This window comes from Pantherophis guttatus, chromosome 13 (assembly GCF_059756535.1).
Source record: "Pantherophis guttatus breed Tessera chromosome 13, ASM5975653v1, whole genome shotgun sequence".
In the NCBI taxonomy this organism is placed as follows: Eukaryota; Metazoa; Chordata; class Lepidosauria; order Squamata; family Colubridae; genus Pantherophis; species Pantherophis guttatus.
Genome location: NC_142075.1, coordinates 14328229 through 14341658, shown reverse-complemented (window position 1 = coordinate 14341658; position 13430 = coordinate 14328229). Strand labels below are relative to the sequence as shown.

General features: G+C 40.7%; 1 protein-coding gene and 1 long non-coding RNA gene across 9 annotated transcripts in view; one reads left to right on the top strand and one right to left on the bottom strand.

Annotated features, from left to right (window-relative positions):
* The first annotated feature begins 556 nt into the window (after window positions 1-556).
* LOC148112164 (uncharacterized) lies at window positions 557-6118 on the top strand. The gene is made up of 2 exons (XR_015729736.1): window positions 557-5783; window positions 5923-6118. It is a non-coding gene; the product is annotated as an uncharacterized LOC148112164 (long non-coding RNA).
* A 929-nt stretch (window positions 6119-7047) lies between these two features.
* The window catches only part of ABHD2 (abhydrolase domain containing 2, acylglycerol lipase), a 37529-nt gene continuing 31146 nt past the window's right edge, over window positions 7048-13430 (bottom strand). For all 8 annotated transcript variants that reach the window (XM_087877772.1, XM_060694818.2, XM_087877771.1 and 5 more), the window contains 4 exons: window positions 12804-12914; window positions 11677-11746; window positions 9224-9308; window positions 7048-7259 (listed from right to left, as the gene is read on the bottom strand). In XM_087877772.1, the coding sequence (XP_087733898.1) occupies window positions 7066-7259; window positions 9224-9308; window positions 11677-11746; window positions 12804-12914 (460 nt within the window). In that variant the 3' untranslated portion in view covers window positions 7048-7065. The remainder of the gene's footprint in view (window positions 7260-9223; window positions 9309-11676; window positions 11747-12803; window positions 12915-13430) is intronic.

Sequence of the window (13430 nt, the reverse complement as noted above, 5' to 3'; positions counted from 1 at the left end):
CAATGAATTTGGCTCTGTCACCCAATAACAATTCTGCATTTGTTTGGTTTTTTGGTAGTTTGACCTCTGGGGAAAAAATAAGACATACAGGAAATCTAAATTCCAAGTCTACTTTGTTGTTGTTAGTTGCGAAGTCATGTCCGACCCATCGCGACCCCCATGGACAACGTTCCTCCAGGCCTTCCTGTCCTCTACCATCCTCTGGAGTCCATTTAAGCTACTGCTTCAGTGACTCCATCCAGCCACCTCGTTCTCTGCCGTCCCCTTCTTCTTTTGCCCTCAATCGTTCCCAGCATTAGGCTCTTCTCCAGGGAGTCCTTCCTTCTCATTAGGTGGCCAAAGGATTTGAGTTTCATCTTCAGGATCTGGCCTCCTAAAGAGCAGTCAGGGTTGATCTCCTCTAGGACTGACCAGTTGGATCGCCTTGCAGTCCAAGGGACTCGCCAGCACCAGAGTTCAACGGCTTCAATTCTTTGACGCTCAGCCTATTTATTACTCAAGCCTATTTATTCCTGTCCAAATAAAGTTAAATGATGAGACACCATCCTCATTGCGAACTCAGTTAATGTCTTTATTATTTTTTTTAAGCAAAGAAATTCCATTGAATCAAATAACAAAATTACTGTTCTGCAATAGCCTTGATTGATCACACACAGAACAAAACCAACAACAACAACAACAACAAAACAAAAAAGAGAAATATATCAAGGACACACTTTTCTAAACTGGAAAGATTAGCAGATTTAGAAAAAAATTGCATTGCTAGTTGCAAAAACGTCACCCCCTCAGACAAACCGGTTCAAACGACGAAACCGGTAGTGAGGATCACACACAAAAATTCTCCAGGGCAGCATTTTTTATTTCCAAAAAGGAATTTGGAATTGTGGAAGTTAAGGGTTCCCATAATAGGTCACGGAACCCAAAATTGCCGATAAAAATAAAGCGAAATCGAAGTCCAACAGCTTTTTTTTAAAAAAAAAAAAGAAAGAAAAAAAGGAGGGAGGGAAGTCAAAAATGCTCAACTTACTCCAATAAGGCAGCTGCAGTGACACAAATGAAAAAAGAGCACAGGTGCCGGTCAAACTTCCTGAGGTGTTGGGTCCCTCTATTACAGTGTTTCTCAACCTTGGTAGCTTGAAGATGGGTGGACTTCGACTCCCAGAATTCTGGGAGTCGAAGTCCACCCATCTTCAAGCTACCAAGGTTGAGAAACACTGCTCTATTAGGACATGTTCAAGAGGAAAAGAAGGGGAAAAAAAAAAAAAGAGCGTAATAAATCAGGATTTCCCCTCTTTTAAAAATTGTGCTTTTTTTTTTTTTTAAATCAGGAGAAAAAAAGATTTCCCAAAACGCCTACATGGATTTGCTATCAAACGCAACCCATTTTAAACAGCTGGAATGACGCTAGCTTGGAAGGTCAGAAAAAAAAAATAACGTATGGATACGACCCGTTTAGTGGGTTAATTTCTCATACGTTTTCAGGCAATGTTATGACTTACTTTACTCTTTGATATGAAACTGGACCTCTCTGGATAACGGCACGATTTGTTTGGACAAACCCAGATGTTACTGGGTACAACATCAAAACAAAAGCAAAATGAACGCCGCGCCCTCCAATACAAGGTTTTTGTCCGCAGTTCAGGAATCCTGAGGAGGGGGGGGGAATGGTGTTCTACTAAGACTGAAATCAAGTAAAGCTGCTGGGACTTTGGTGGTCCTAGGACGTGAGGATCTGAAAGGAAATAAAGATAACATATCCTCTGGTAGATCAGAGAGAAAAAGGAAAGGGAATGGCAATTCTCTGTTCCAGCTTAGCCAAATGCTGCCCATGGATGCTTGTGCCCTTGAATGAAACCAGCAGAAAGAACAGAAACATTTAAAATGGAATACACATAATTCTCTAAGGAGATTCTTCCCCAGCTGATTTATTTTTATTTTACCATGAATCTCATCAAGGACACTTCAAGGGAAAAAAAGAAAAGAAAAGAAAAAAAGACAGACTTAAATCAAATTAATTCCAGGCAGAAACACATATAGCACAAAAGGTAGTTTTGCAAAGAACAAAAGAAGGCGAAGGGCTCCGATATCAGCACAGCGCTGGGTGAGAATCCTTTCCTTTTTAAAAATGAGCAAAGAATTCTCCCTTCTCCGGTTGCTCTAACCAGCAACAAACTGCCTTTCGTTCTGATTAAGAGGGTCTGCAGGAAGTGAACTAGATTTGCTTATTAAGACCATCACGTTAACATATGCGAAAGAAATAGAAGGCGGGAGGAGGAAAAAAAAAATGATATGGACCCCTTCAATCTTCCTCTTTTTTTGATTATCACTGCTAACTGCCAGGCTATTCATTCCCCTTTAAAGTCAAGCTGTCTCGTTGAGGTATTTTCCTATGATAAAAATCCCACCCAGGGACTGGAAGCTCCTCCGTTCTTGCACATCTAAAGGAAGTGAACAATAACTGAGCTCACATCGTTCTAACAATGTAATCTAAGCAACAAAAAAAAAACGCTCTCGTGTTTTGGTCTCTGTATGCGTGAGACAGTTTGGGACGTGTGCTTTTAAACAATTTTTTCCTTTTTTTTTTGTTTGACACACGTATGCACATCAAGCAGGTATCTGGGACTAACACATCACTCAGAGTGGGCTGTGGTGACCTGGGGAACACCTGGTCACGTACGCCTTTAGATCAGAAATTCAGAATATCAGAAAGAGGCAATGTTTCTGAGGCCAAGCAGGCACTGATCTAGCTGCTATGGGAATAGCAGTGCCATCACTAGAAGGATAGGGCCAGGATTTTCAGCCCCGCTTTTAAAAAAACAATATACAGATGAAGCTACCAGAGACTTAATGCACCAATGTTACAGTACTTGTTTTAAAGACGGCAGAGATAATGTGGCTGAATTTCAGCAAACGTTAAATGGAAAAGGAATGGAAGGTGAAATACGGTCTATTAGTTGGCTACTCCTGTTTTACATGTAGACCTAAGGAACACTTGTAAACTAGCATGTTATTTGGGAAATGCACATTTGACCCATCACAAGGCTAACTTTAATTCAAAGACAAGCTGCCAAGACATTAATTCTAGCACATTAATTCTTGCCAGGAAAGAGTTCGCTTCTAACTTTTGGTCAACTGGCAAAAGTTGACACGGGATGAACCGTTGAGCTGCAACAACTCATCAGGGGGCATTGATGCAATTCGCAACACCGCCTTCATTAAAAGGGGGAGTATGATGGGCTCACCCCAAAATGTATGAGCAGTAATGTCTCCAGATGCAAAAAAAAAACCCTTCAGTGGAATAATCACCAACTTTCAAACATGCAAAGAAATTCCCTCAAAAAAGATCTTGTCCAGAGGTTTTCCTTTTAACTGAGTTTAAGATAAATGGTGGGAAAACAAAACCGGGTTTGTTTCTTTCAAGCAATATTCTGTTTCACTAAAATAAAAAAGGTTTAATGTCATCTAGGTATATAAATTGGCAACTACCTTTTGCTGGTCAATTTCTCATCGTTCCAATCTTTTCCTTACAGAATTATTTTTGGGGGGAGGGAGAGGAGAGGGGTCTAGAATTGAATTTACCACGATCCAACATGGATTTCTTTTTCGTTGATGCAGCAGAAAATCAGAATCAAATTTGTGATTTAAAAGACATTTCTTGACTGTGTGATTTACTGAAAAGTTTTGATTTTCCTGATAACAGCTGGGACATGCAAGGGTCTTATTACATTTACAGCATGGAGCAAGGGGTTTTTATTTTCCAAGGGGTCGAGTAGTTCTAAATGAATTTAAATCATGAAAGCAATCCTCATTGAAATTGCTACATTATACAACTGCACAACCTTGCAGCCCAATGTCCAAAATTTAAACAAGGAAGATTAAATTCCTTGTCTAATTGTGCATAAAATCTGCACCTGGTTCAGCATAAAGGCTAGTAAGTGCCTTTACTTGCAAGGAATTTTATAATTTTAATCCATAGCAATTATTTTATCAACTGATGCTCCTTCAGGGTTGTTGAAATATATTATCCCCAGCCATTAAGGAAAAGCTATCAGGAATTGATGGGAGAGCACCAGATTAGAAAAAAGCCTAATTTCATTACATTTATTTCAAATACAAAGCACACTAAAGTTATTTTCCCGAAGACGGAAATGATGAGAAATGGTGTTAAGATTCTTATAGCCTGCTTTTTAATACATCGTTCAGTTGAGGAAAAATAAGTCATGTTCAATTCCTATTTTATATATTGCAGCAAAGAAAACAGTTTAAACATCATGGCGTTTTTTGTTTGTTTGTTTGTTTGTTACTTAAATGGAAAGAAGCATTTGAGGCCATTAAAATGTTCTTCTGCAGCTAAAATCATATGCTTATCTTGGATTTGGTTTCCAGGAAAGTAGAAAGAAATGCTAAAAAAAGCAAATTACCATATTTTTCGGAGTCTTAAGATGCACCTTTCCCCTCCCTAAAAGGGGGTGAAAATTTAGATGCGTCTTATACACCGAATGTAGCTCCGCCCACCCACTGGCCCCCACCCTTTGGCCTCTGCCTCGCAGCAGTTACCTCCTTGCAAGCAAACAGCAAGAAAAAACAGCTCCTTTCAGCTTCAGCACAGCCTAATTAGTGCAAGTTGATTGGCTCGGCGTCCCGACTCTTAGCTGATTTGCTATCAGCTATTTTGCGTAGGGCTCTGCTGCTTGCTGCAAAGAGGTAAATTGCTGGAGCAGATTTTTTTTCCCCTTGTGCTAATCAAGCTATGCTGAAAACGAAAATGAAAGTAAAGCAGGCTGTTTGCTGTTTGCTGCAACGAGGCAAAATTGCTTACAGGCAGAGAGAGATTTCTTTTTCTTCTTTTCCTCACCAAAAAAGATAGGTGCGTCTTTTACTCTGGGGCGTCTTATACTCCGAAAAATACGGTAAGAAGACTGATAAGCAAAATGAGAAGACTGATAAGCAACCATGATGTTGGGGGGGGGGGAGAGAGAGAGAGAGAAACTTAATTTTTAAAAATACGCGGCCTATGCTTCCTATGTGAGAACAAAATAAAATCTGAATTCATTTATTCTGCTTAAGTCACAGAGTTTGTTGAACAGGTCAAGACTGCTTTCAGCCTGGAGCACTTTAATTCCTGATGCGAGAAACCTCTCCTACAGGCAATTATTGCTCAATTTAAAAAACAAACAAACAAACAAGAAAGAAATCCTCACAGACATAGTTACACTTTTTAGAATCTCAAAACCAACTGGGAAGATTACCCCATACATTTATTTTCAAGAAAGACTTCCTAACAGGTTTTTAAAAAAATACACACGAGTGCCTGCTATAATTAAAGTGTCTAGGCAGCAAAAACAAAAGGTAGAAGCAATAAAGTGCTAACTATTATAGGGATTATAATGCAGGGGGGTGGTGGAATGACTGTTCAAACTGAAATACGCTGTAAGCAAGGAACGCCAAAGCGTCAGTTCAAAAACAGAACTGCGGTTGAAAAATAGTCGAATCGCAACGTTTCACTGTTTTAAGTAATCCAGGCTTCCGAATATGTGTGTGTGTGTGTCTGTGTGTGTCTGTGTATGAATAAAGATGTGGCTTTTTTCCCCCCACTTTAGGATTGGAAACTTGCTCAGTACAAAAATCTGTTTTCTCTATTCTACAGCAGCAAAAAACCTGCTTCTCCACTGTATCTTTATTATTGCATCTCGCCCTAAATTGCCGATGTCACTAAGCTGAAAATTCAAACGAGCACCTTTGGACACAGGGAATTGCAGAAGCCACTAATAGTTAAGGCAGAGGTCTTCAAACTTGGCAGCTTTAAGACCTGTGGACTTCCAGTTTCCAGAATTCTCCAGCCAGCTATGCTGGCTGGAGAATTCTGGGAGTTGGAAGTCCACAGGTCTTAAAGCTGCCAAGTTTGAAGACCTCTGAGTTAAGGCATACAGTACATTTTTTCCCCAAAAAAATATATATAATAATCTACCTCTTTAAACCAAGACAGTTGTGGCTTTCCAAATCTTAATGCACTGCTCTAGTAGGCTGGGGAGGCAAAAAGAATGGGGATGTTTTATTTTCCTCCATCCTTCGCATATAAAAATTCTCTAAAAGAAAGGAAAAAAAAAAGAACAGAGAATTTCGATGGTCACTGGGTTTTTTTTTCCACTTACAGACAGTATTAAAAGGCCTGGGCTAGGAGCACTCACGACTTTTTTTTTTTTTTTAAATAGAACGCCTCGTTTTAGAAAAGGCAACGATCAAAAGGCTACTTGCTTGAACTTCAAGTAGTAAACTGAGTAGGGAATCTTACCGCCGAGTTCCCCCCCAAAGCTTCCTACCTATGTGGAAAGCCCCAGCGAGAAAAAGAGCAAAAGCGTGTGATTGAATGCACTCAAGTCAGAATTCTGGGATGATCCAAACGGTGTTTTTTTTTTCCAAAGAACATTGCAAACCCTTGAAATGCATCAAACACGGAAGAGTGATAGTTCCTCCTCCCTCGAGGGGGGAGAGTGGGGGGGGGGAGGGGCGCGAGATTCCGGAAATTCAAATTCCCCATCGTTCTCCCCTGCTTTGCAAACGGCTGCACCGATGGAGAGCCGGCCGAGATGATTCTATCGGTGCTCTTCTGCAGGTATATAAAGTTTCCCTTTTCTTAGGTGGCAACGAGGTGAAACATAACCACAGAGAAAAGTACATTTCTATCTCGCTAGGCAAAGTTTTTTTTTTTTTTTGCAAAAAAAACAACCAGACGAGGTTACTCGTGTTTTCTTGGAAAAGTGTAAGCGTTGGGACATCTTGAGTCTTTCCAAGATGTTCGGATGTTGCAACTGGCTTTAAAACCCTTATAGTAAGCTACAGGCAGCAACCCCTCAGGAGACCGGACGAGTCCCTGCATTGCCTGCCAGCCTGCTCCCAAATCTGTTCCAAACAGCAACATCTTGTGTTTTAGCTCTATTTTGGCATGAAACACTGCGGTCAAATGCCTACATTGAAGATGACCAGGCTTGGCCTAGAAAAAAGCAGGAAGGAAGGAAGGAAGATGAGAACTAAGTCGGAAACAACCTGAAAAGTCTTTGGGATTGTTTATTCTTGGCCGGACGATTGTTCCGTATCTGAGCAATGAGATTTATTCTTCTCCCACTGACAGATGGCGTCTGCGTATTGCACCACAAGCTTATCCATCCAAGTGAGGGGCTCAGGAAAAAGGACGGAGCCCTCAAAGAATCCCAGGTGGCCTCCGTGCAAGGGTAAAACAAACATGACGTTCTCCTGTTTTTCTGGAAAGAGTAAAAAAGAAATGAAGTTTAGAAAGCAATCTCGCTCGCTTTGGACTTTGCCGAAGTCTGTTTTCCAAGGTTTTGTTGTTTTCTTCACTGGGTTGATGGGCAGCCACAAATGATATACCGTGTTTCCCCGAAAATAAGACCCTGCTTTATATTTTTTTTGAACCCCAAAATAAGCACTTGGCCTTATTTTCGGGGAGGTCTTATTATTTTGGGGGAGCGTGGAGCAAGACAGGAATCCTTTTGCCGTCTTACCTGATTTCCAGCTCTGTCTCCCTAACCCTAACCAGAGGAAATGGCGGGGACCAGCTGTGCATGCATTTAAATATTTTTGGGGAGGGCTTATTTTTGGGGGGGGGGGCTTATTTTAGCACATGCACTCAAAAGTCCAATTGGGCTTATTATCCGGGGAGGTCTTATTTTCGGGGGAACAGTGTACCAACAGCAGTCATTATATTCTGATTAAAAAACCTGTTTCAGTCAAAATGAAAGCCAGGAAATTATAGAAATCAAATCCACTTTTGGTATCTCCAACTGATGTTTCTATTTCCCCCACTGACTATCACTAAGTGTTGTATCTTTTTATTCTTGATGAATGTATTTTATTCTCATGTACACTGAGAGCATATACACCAAAGACAAATTCCTTGTGCGTCCAATCACACTTGGCCAATAAAGAGTTCTATGCTATGCTATGCTATGCTATGCTATGCTATGCTATGCTATGCTGTGCTGTGCTATGCTATGCTATGCAGCGCTGCTCTGCTCTATTCTATTCACTCTTTTCTACACTGCAAAATGAATTTATTTATTTATTGATTAGCCCTTGGGCCATATCAAAGTGCAGAGTTCCAGAAACAAATCATTACAAAAGTTTGGTAAAACAATTTAAACAAAATTGGAATAACGCACGATTAAAAATGCAATTAGAATAAAATACGATCTAAAATGAAATCGGAATAAAATACAATCATTTGAGATACAATTTAAATATGATTAAAATTATATTATAATGTCACCCCTGCATCTACCCAATCAGTCTTAAAACTACTTAAAACTGCAAAGTGGGGTGGCATCCTACAAAGCAAACCGTAATGTGTGAAAAACTTGTGACATTTTTTGTCCCGTGTCATCTCCTGTTGGCCAAAGCTGTGAAAAGAAGCCCCAGTCTGCTTCCATGTGACCCCAAGACCTACAGGCAGTCCTTGACTTACAACAATTGGTTAGCGACCATTTTAAGTTACAAACGGCACTGGGGGAAAAAGTGACTTATGACACTTGTGACTGTTGCAGCATCCTGTGGCCACGTGGTCAAAATTCAGACGCTTGGTGCCTGGTGTGTATTGATGATGGCTGCAGTGTCCTGTGGTCATGTGATCCCCTTTTGCGACCTTCGCAAAGGGTCCATGGGGAAGCCAGGTTCACTGTACAACATGTTACTAACTTAACAACTGCACTTAACAACAGTGGCAAGAAAGGCTGTAAAATGGGGAAAAGCTCTCTGAACAACTGTCTCGCTTAACAACAGAAATTCTAGGGCTCGATTGTGGTTGAAAGTCAAGGACTGCCTTTATTCTGTAGGGCATTACTGTAAATCAAATGAGTGGCACCGTGGCCTAGTGGTGGAGCTCTCGCCTCACAATCAGGAGGCTGTGAGTTCGATCCTAGATAGAGGCAGATAATTCTCTCTCTGGGCACCATGAGAGTTATATTCTGCTGAATATAACTCTGCATTGGAGACAGGAAGGGCATCCGACCAGCAAAACACTTTGCTAGCTTCATTCAGTTGCCCCAAATCCACCTCGCAAGGGATTATGGAGTCATTCAAAGACGGTGATGATTACTGTAAATCGAATGCAAAGAGAAGTGAGAACACTGAGCTCACCTTGACACGTTGGGGTATATTCTACACTGTAGTAGGGTTGGAAAGAAAAGTTCAAGCAAAGGTTGGGCCTTACCTGAGAGGGCTCTTGGGATTGTTAAGAGGCTATCATGCACCAAAGGGTCATCGGCAGCATTAACCAGCAAGAGGGGAACAAAGATCTGAAGACCAAAAAGAGCAAGACGTGGGTTTTGACTCATTTATTTCATTGTAAAAAAAAAACATGCATCCTGCTCATAATGTCCTAATGGAGGGCCACCGCTTAGGGCAGAGGTCTTCAAACTTGGCAGCTTTAAGACTTGTGGACTTCAACTATGCTGGTTGGAGAATTCTGGGACCACTGGCTTAGGGAGACCTGAACATGCAGAAACTCACATCCTGTGAACAATGTTAACCGAGACATTTTGTTGAAAACTAAGTCATGGATGAAGAATACAATTCAGCCTGTATTTGTCCCAATGTTTTAGTTACTGCTTCAGTAAGAACGCTTAAATTAATTATTATTTATTTATTATTTATTAATTCAATTTGTATGCCGTCCCTCTCCGAAGACTCAATTGTTATACTACTGCTACTAATTATTATTAGTATAACAATGATCTAATTCTTTAGATAATCTTTAGATAATCATCGTAAGGTGATTTCTACTGGATGTGCGACTGGTAGAATTTTCTGAAGAGGAAAGCATACAATTCCTCTTCAGATCACTTCTGCGGTTCCTTTAAATGGCATTTATTCAGCATTGAATTTATTTGCTGCCCATCTCGTTTCAGCTCTGGGTGGCTTACAGCATAATAAGCATTTTTAAAAAATATTAAAAACATTCCCTGAGCATTCCCGAGGAACAGACCCTAACGGTATTCAACCAAGGTGAGGGAAAGGGAGACTTATATCCAAAATTATATCTAAACTAATTCACAGATACACCCTCATGGCGTTCATCTTCTTCCATGAGTTTTTTCCCCCCTCTTGAGAAGGGATGGGGGAAGAACACATGAAAAAGCCAATTTATAGTCGTACTCAATGGTGGGTTGCCCCCGGTTCGGACCGGTTCTATAAAACCGGTAGTAAAACCGGAGGGGGCTCTGCCCATTGACCCTGACGTCATCAGAACACTTCTGAGCATGTTTTTTTTTTTTTTTAATTTGATTTATATGCCGCCCTTCTCCGGAGACTCAGGGCGGCTTACAATGCGCTAAGCAATAGCCTTCATTCTTTTGTATATTTATACAAAGTCAGCTTATTGCCCCCACAACTGGGTCCTCAATTTACCTACTTTAGAAAGGATGGAAGGCTGAGTCAACCTTGAGCCTTGGCGAGATTCGAACCTGCAGTAATTGCAGGCAGCTGGTCTTAATAACCAGCTTAATAACAGGGTGCCTTAGACCACCGTACTACCAAGGCTCCTGTACTATGTGCGGCCCCATTGCGAACTGGTAGTAAAGGTAAGTAGAACCCACCCCTGGTCGTACTTGATGTGAATAAACTGCAACATTACTAATTATTACAGAGTTAAGGAGAAACTTCCCAAGAGTGAGGACAATTAACCGGTGGAACATCTTGCTTTCAGAAATCATGGCTGCTCTTATCACTGGATGTTTTTAAGAGGAGAGTGGACGGTCACTTCTCTGAGGTGGTGTAGGTTCTCCTGCTTGAGCAGGGGGCTGGACTAGAAGACCTCCAAGGTCCCTTCCAGCTCATTTGCGAAGATTGACTTGAATGTTTTCCAGGGGCAACTACTTGCTAATATACCAGCGTGAGGGTCACGGAAAATAGGCAGGAATTTATGCTGAGCAATTTCATATGAATTATTCAGAAGTTTGAATCAGGAGATGAAAAGAATAAATCCAATCAAATTTATTTCCAGTTCCAAAATTTCCTTGTTGCTTTCTATTTTCATTACCTTAAAAAGGTAAAGGTTCCCCTCGCACATATGTGCTAGTTGTTCCTGACTCTAGGGGACAGTGCTCATCTCCGTTTCAAAGCCAAAGAGCCAGTACTGTCGTCTCCATGGTCATGTGGCCGGCATGACTCAATGCCAAAGGCTCATGGAACACTGTTACCTTCCCACCAAAGGTGGTCCCTATTTTTCTACTTGCATTTTTTACGTGCTTTCGAATTGCTAGGTTGGCAGAAGCTGGGACAAGTAAAGGGAGCTCACTCTGTTATGCAACACTAGGGATTTGAACCGCCGAACTGCTGACCTTTTGATCTACAAACTCAGTGTCTTAGCCACTGAGCCACCGCATCCCCTTATTCATTACCTTACTCTACCATAAAATATGTCACTATATAATTCCCACGAAACATATAACTTTTGAAGGTGATCCTATAAAATTCTCCCTAGAATTATTCTAGCATAGGTGGATATTTGGCCTGCATCTTTTCTTAAATGCACTGAAGCTGCACTCCATCTTCTACCCCAAGTCTAAATGACCTCTCCCCACTCCCTATTTTTTTTTTCTTCATTTTAAACCGTGGAACCAAAACAATAAATATTCAATACATGTTATGGTACTTATTACTTACACTGTGCAAGTAATGCAGACAACTCTCTTGTTCATAATATTCTCTCAGGGAGCCGTAACCATGAAATTTTCTAAGGCCAGGAAAAAAAAACAAACAGAAGCACGGGAAAGAGTTAGTGAATTATAATTGAATCATTGATGATGGCGGGGGGGAGGGAGAGAGGGAGGGAGGGAGAGATTTAAAGCACTGGGAAATCATGAATTCTTAGGCAGAAATAGCTCAAGGAATATGAGCCATCACTCTCTAGAAAGTGCTCAGCAAGTTTTGGCAAGCCACTTCTGAAAACGTTGCCAAGAAAACTGTCAAGACTTGTTCCAGGTAGTCTCCAGTAGTCAAGAACTGATACGAAGGGATGGATGGATAATTTTAGATAATGTCTCCTAATACATTAAATATTTTTTTCTGTTGAATCCGCTCTGCCTAGATAAATTAATCCTGATTAGAATGCCAGTTCCTACTAAGATGCTATATATGCTTCTGCCTCATTGCTGAATAAATCTGATTCAGTGTTATAAAAGATAAGGCTCAAGTGAACCATCTTCTAACTGAAAAGGAAGAATTCCTAAAAGTCGGATCCTGAATTAACACATAGCGCTAGCACTTAAGACTTAGATACCGCTTCGCAGTGCTTTACAGCCCTCTCTAAGCGGTTTACAGAGTCAGCTTCTTGCCCCCAACAATCTGGGGCCTCATTTTACCCACCTGGGAAGGATGGAAGGCTGAGTCAACCTTGAGCCTGGTGAGATTTTAACTGCCAAATTGCAGGCAGCCGGTGATCAGCAGAAGTAGCCTGCGGTACTGCACTCTAACCACTGCGTCACCGTGGCTCACTGCAAACTTTTCTAGCAAAATCCTGAATTTACAGAAATTGCAGAAGAATCTTAACTTTACAGCTTAATCATTTTATTCAGCCCTGTGACTTCAGTTACACACAATATACTGCTATTTATAGCATACTGAGAGCTATAGTTAAAAAAAATCATCCTGCAGCAATTAACCCCAATAAAGGGGGGCTGAAATTAAGGCACAGTCATACGAACCAGAAGCTTCATTTCCAGAAATCATGATAATGCTAAAACATTTATGTAAAAAAAAATAAAAATCAACAATACTACTTTCTTGCGTACCTCATAATGCTGTCATCAATTTGCATGAGAGATGTTGCTGTGTGAAGTCTGCTTAGATCTGTTTCCACTAAACTATGTACCTTTCTTGAAGTTTCAGCAAACAAAGCTTGTCTAAAATACAAAGGAAAAAAAAGCTGTTGTGATGCCCATCACAGAATAATGATATTTGCTAACTCTCGATGTCATGCTTATCTGAAAAATGGCCTTATAGATAGCAATAGCACTTAGACTTATATATCAGTCCACTCTCTTGGCTGGGTTTAAAAGGTCAGCATATTGCCCCCAAAAATCTGGGTTCTCATTTTACCGACTTCAGAAGGATGGAAGTCTCAATCAATCTTGAGCCACTCGGGATCGAACTCCTGGCTGTGGGCAGAGTTAGCCTGCAATACTGCATTCTAACCACTGTGCCCCTAGGACTCAGAAATAGATACAAATCTTCACATTATTGTAGTGTGGAATGTCCATTTTATGTCAAATTCAAAACCTTTTCAATTTGTTCTTTGGAAAACGAACATGAAATGTATGTTTGTGAATCTCACAAACAGAAGGATGTTATTCAACCAAAACTAGAAGAATGGATCAGAAATCTAGACTTTATAAACCCAATCTTATGTCCGATAGACT